At 48.1% G+C, this 5,216-nt stretch overlaps 1 protein-coding gene across 1 annotated transcript; it reads left to right on the top strand.

Moving 5' to 3' along the window:
- Positions 1-629: 629 nt before the first annotated feature.
- Positions 630-3,605, top strand: DCAF12L2 (DDB1 and CUL4 associated factor 12 like 2). The gene has a single exon (XM_045471779.1). The coding sequence runs from the start codon at positions 737-739 to the stop codon at positions 2,108-2,110; it is 1,374 nt and encodes a 457-aa protein (XP_045327735.1). The 5' UTR covers positions 630-736; the 3' UTR covers positions 2,111-3,605.
- The last annotated feature ends 1,611 nt before the right edge of the window (positions 3,606-5,216 follow it).

Here is a 5,216-nt window from a genome sequence, read left to right as displayed (position 1 = left end):
AGCTCCTTCTAGCTTCATACTTTACTTTATTTTACCTTTCAGATTTTATTTAAGTAGGGATTTTAAGAAGGCTAGTTGTTTGCTATCCTGAGGGTAGTGAAACGACTGGAGTAGGATAGCAGAGGGCCTGGGCAGGCGCACTAGGATGTGTCCTCCGGAGACGGCTCGGCTCAGGGATCCAGGAGCGCTGGCCCTGGGTGAGTATCCCCACCGCGGGCTCCACTCCCCACCTCCCGCCCCCCTCCCGACCCCTCCCAGCCTGGCGTGTGCTACCCTGCGCCCCCCGTTTGCTCCCAGCCGGCTCCTCCCGCTGCCTCCACCCCCTCACACTCGGTTCCCCCTGCGTCGTCCTTGTCCCACTCAGACTTCGTTCCCGCCGCCCGGCCGGCCGCACTTCCCGCCCTCGCCTAGATCCCGGCCACCGCCGCCTGAGCCCTCATCGCCGCACTCCTCTCGCGCTCCGTCCGCGCCCCGCTCCCTCCGGTCCCCGTTCTTCGCCCAGCCCGCCGCTCTCGCTTCCCTCGCCGCCGCCGCCGCCGCCGCCGCCGCGTCCCGGACTCGGTAGGCTCCGCGCCCTGCGGTCGAGCCTGCCCCCTGGCCCCTAAGAGCCCGCGCTCCCGGCTGACGCGGAGGCGCCGCGGTCCCTGCCGCCACCACGGCCAACACGGGTGCCACGCGCCGCCGCCGCCGCCGCCGCCGTGCCGCCGCCGCCGCGGCCACTCGCCCGCCGCCCACCATGGCCCCGCAGCAAACAGGTAGCAGGAAGCGGAAAGCGCCCGCCGAGAGCTCGTCGTCTCAGGGCTCGGCGGCGGACGCAGAGGGGCCGCTGCTGCCTAAGAAGCAGAAGCGGCCGGCGACGCGGCGCTCGCTAGTGCACTACCTGAAGGACCGCGAGGTGGGCGCGCGGGGCGGCGCCGGGCTGTCGGGCTCCAAGGGCGAACTGCGCGGCTACGCGGTGCAGAAGCTGCCCGAACTCTTGAGGGAGCGTGAGCTGGCCCTGGGCACCCTCAACAAGGTGTTCGCGTCGCAGTGGCTGAACGCCAGGCAGGTCGTGTGCGGCACCAAATGTAACACCCTCTTCGTGGTGGACGTGCACTCGGGGCAAATCACGCGCATCCCCCTGATGCGGGACCGGGGGCCCTGGCTGGCCCGGGCCCAGCCGAGCTGCGGCATCCACGCCATCGAGCTGAATCCCTCCAAGACGCTTCTGGCCACCGGGGGAGAGAACCCCAACAGCCTGGCCGTCTACCAGCTGCCCACCCTGGACCCCGTGTGCCTGGGCGACCGCCACGGCCATAAAGACTGGATCTTCACCATCGCCTGGATGAGCGATACAGTGGCTGTGAGCGGCTCCCGCGACGGCACTGTGGCTCTATGGCGGCTGGACCCCGACATGTTCAATGGCAGCATCGCCTGGCACAGTGACGCGGGGCTTCCTGTGTACGCCCACATCCGTCCGAGGGACATGGAGACCATCCCCAGGTCCAGCACCAGCCCCAGTAACCGCAAGGTGCGGGCCTTGGCCTTTAGTGGCAAGAACCAGGAGCTGGGAGCCGTGTCCCTGGACGGCTACTTCCACCTGTGGAAAGCCCGGAGCACTCTGTCCAGGCTGTTGTCCATCAGGCTGCCCTACTGCCGAGAGAATGTGTGCCTGACCTACTGCGAAGAGTTGTCCCTGTATGCAGTGGGTTCCCAGTCCCATGTCTCCTTCCTAGATCCGCGCCAACGCCAGCAGAATATCCGGCCCCTGTGCTCCCGAGAGGGCGGCACAGGGGTGCGTTCGCTGAGTTTCTACCAGCACATCATCACCGTGGGCACGGGCCATGGCTCCCTGCTCTTCTATGACATCCGTGCCCAGAAGTTCCTGGAGGAGATGGCGTCGGCCAGCCCAGACTCCTGTCCTGGGCCCTCAGGAAGGAAGCTCAAGCTCACCTGTGGCAGAGGCTGGCTCAACCACGATGACCTGTGGGTGAACTACTTTGGCGGTATAGGGGAGTTCCCCAACGCGCTCTACACCCACTGCTACAACTGGCCTGAGATGAAGCTCTTCGTGGCTGGAGGGCCTCTCCCTTCAGGCCTGCATGGGAACTACGCAGGCCTCTGGAGCTAAGGATGGCCAATGTGTTCTCAAAGTGCCCAGATTTACCTTCCAGTCCCCGCTCACTTTCTTCTTCACGCTGTGCTTTGTGCTTTTTAACTCACTGTGGCATTTGTCTTCTAGGTTGGAAGTGCCCAGCTTACCTGTGTTTAGTGTATTTAGGCAGAGAGAGAAAGAGAGAGACAAATCAAAGGTGATCTTTGGGCAATCGAAAGTTGGCTTTAAGATTTTTCTGTACCTCTCCCAACACCACCATGTTTTTTGCCTCCTCTTACAAAGAAATTTGTCTAATCTTTAATTGTGTTCTCTGAGTGATTGACATATGCTCTTTCTTTGGGCTGTTGTAGAGGTGGTACCCCCTACAATTCAATACTTTTTTTTACCAATATTTCAACAGTATGTTCAGGTCTTCTACATATTTCAGATGTATGGTATTTTGGGAAAATATATGCTAAAAAGTATCTTTGGGGCTGGTTGGAGGAACTACCCTTCATATATATAAGAGAACAGGTATATACCTCTGCTCTAGAAAATGCATTTTAAGATCTGGATTGCCACCATTTGGGGCCTGTTTCATTTGGATTTTGGAACCTGGTTGTTTGTTGTTTGTATATTTTTGGTACATAAAATATTTAAAAATATGTTTTCTTCGTCAAGAAATCTTAGAATGGTGTTCATCCTATTAATCACAATTTTGATTACTAATTTTATTTTATTCGGTAAATTTTATTCAGTAAAATTTAGCCCCAGGTCCTCAGCCTTCTTGTTTAAAGCTGCTGTAACACAGCCTGCTTTCCTGGGTATCATTTATGCTACAGATTTCCATAGCTAATCAAAACTGGCCTATACATGGCAGGACAATCAGGGAAGTTCTTTTGGGGGTAAACATTTCTTTAAAGTTTAGGTAACACTATCCAGGCAGCCATTTACACAGAAAGGCCCGCTGTTGTGCTCAATGTAGATGTTGTTGACAATTTTTTTTATTATATACATGGGTATTCCTTTTATTGGGATTGTGTATGTGATGGATTGCAGAAAAAATAAAACTTGTTTAGCATTTTAGCAATTAAGTACTAGGCTAAGGTTTTTAAATGCTTACATATCTATTTTTTTCTTAATTGTCTTCTAGGAATATATTTATCAAAGTCAAAATCTTCCAAGAGACCAGATGAAACATTAGCTGTGCACACATTACTCTATATTTGTTTTTGAAAAGCAAACTTATGCTAGTATCATGGGTGAAAAGATGAAATAACATCTTGAATGCCTTATCAAAATATACTTGCTATAGGTTGGGACAATTTGGTATCTTATGTTTTTAAGATGATTTAAAAAACTTTATTTACAAAAAAAAAGTACATGTTGTGTTTATAGCTACCTACTCACATATGCTGTGTATTTGTGTATGTCTTTGTGTTACTTCCCATGTGAAAAAAAGGCACATGTGTATACCATTTTACATATGCACATATTCCTAATATTTTAAACTATGTCTATCAAGACTTGGTCTTTAGTTTTGTTTTATTCGAGATAAGCAATACATGCACATGACCAAACAAGTCAAACTGTATAAAAAGTGTGAGGTGAAAAGTAGGTCTCATACCCTAGGATCCCTGATCTCCTGCCCATAGATCACAAGCAGTATATTTTGTGTTTGTATAGTCAATACATATAGAAGCATATATGTATGTGTGTATGCAATTTTTATATAAATGTGCCATTTATCACAAAATCTTAGAGATTTTTTCTTATACCTATCTACCTAATTAATTTTAATTGTATAGTATTTCCCTGTATGATTGGCACATACTTTATTCATTATACCTTTAATGAGCATGTATATTGGTTCTTATTTGCTGTAACTATAAGCTATTCTACAGTGATTACTTAGGTGCATACATTTTTGTGCACATGTGTAAGTAGATCTGCAGGATAAATTCCTAGAAATGGAATTGCTGGATCAATTTTATATTTAATAGCCATTGCCAAATTACCATCCAAAGAAGTACTACCAGATTAACCTCCCATAAATAATGTATGCATGCCTACTTCACCATACCCTTGCCAGCTGTGGGTCATCAAACTCTGTGCTCTTTGACAATTACGTATCTGCTTGATCCTGATCCTTTCTAAGCCACTGTGGCTGGGTTAGATTTGTGGTCAGAGTACCAAGTAGGTTCTGAAACAGATCAAGAATATGGGGAAATGAGGGCAAACAATAAAAATACTGTCAAACCAAAGACCAAGAACACCTACAGTTCAGGTTCACATATCTGGAGATGGATTACAAAGGACTGTCTTCCTTAGATTCTTAGCTGGACCTAGTAGGGTTCTTTGGTTTATTGTACCCTTATTTCACTTGTATTCAATGCATCACGTATCAGTAAAGAAAATCCAAGAAGGAGATGATGAGAGCCTGAGCTAGAATATTTGAGGTAAGTGGAGAGGAAGGAAGTTACTAGAAAAATGAGGTGAAAATAAAATGAACCGTACTTGGTATTTCATGTGGAGGGTGAAGAAAGGCAAAGAATTTAGGTGGACTCTAAGGCTCTGGCTTGAATGTAAATGAATAGTGACAAACAAATCTAGGGACTATAAGCACAGAGGATATACGTGGATCAACTCGATTGGGGACATGTTGAATTTGAGGTGCTTATTTGACATCAGAAGAACATACCCAGTGAAGAACTGGCTATCTATCCCAGAATGAGATTTCTCACTGCTGGGAAAGTGAGTGATAGGAAATGTGGGGAAATTTTCCCTTTTGGAAGCAAGCAGAATAGAAAAACCTATCAAGGATCCTAAAAAGAAATGGAGAACAAAAATAGAGGTGGGAAGAATATAAAATAGAAGAGGATTATTTTACTCAAATGCCATCACCTCATAAGCCTGAGATAGCAAAATATTTCTTTAATACTGAATTAAATTATAATAATTTATGATCATTTTGGAGTCTTAACCCCCCATAGCAAAGGGCAGTTTTTCTCCCAGATATTCTCCCTAAATACTTACCTAGGACTGCTCATCAGTCCACTAATTAAGCTGTTTCATTGGTCAACTGCTGGTACCTTCTTGGAGAATGAAAAGTCAGACCTTATTTACAAACGGGACTCACAGT

The sequence above is a fragment of the Leopardus geoffroyi genome, chromosome X, assembly GCF_018350155.1.
Source record: "Leopardus geoffroyi isolate Oge1 chromosome X, O.geoffroyi_Oge1_pat1.0, whole genome shotgun sequence".
Lineage (NCBI taxonomy): Eukaryota > Metazoa > Chordata > Mammalia > Carnivora > Felidae > Leopardus > Leopardus geoffroyi.
This window is presented reverse-complemented; position numbering and strand designations above follow the sequence as displayed.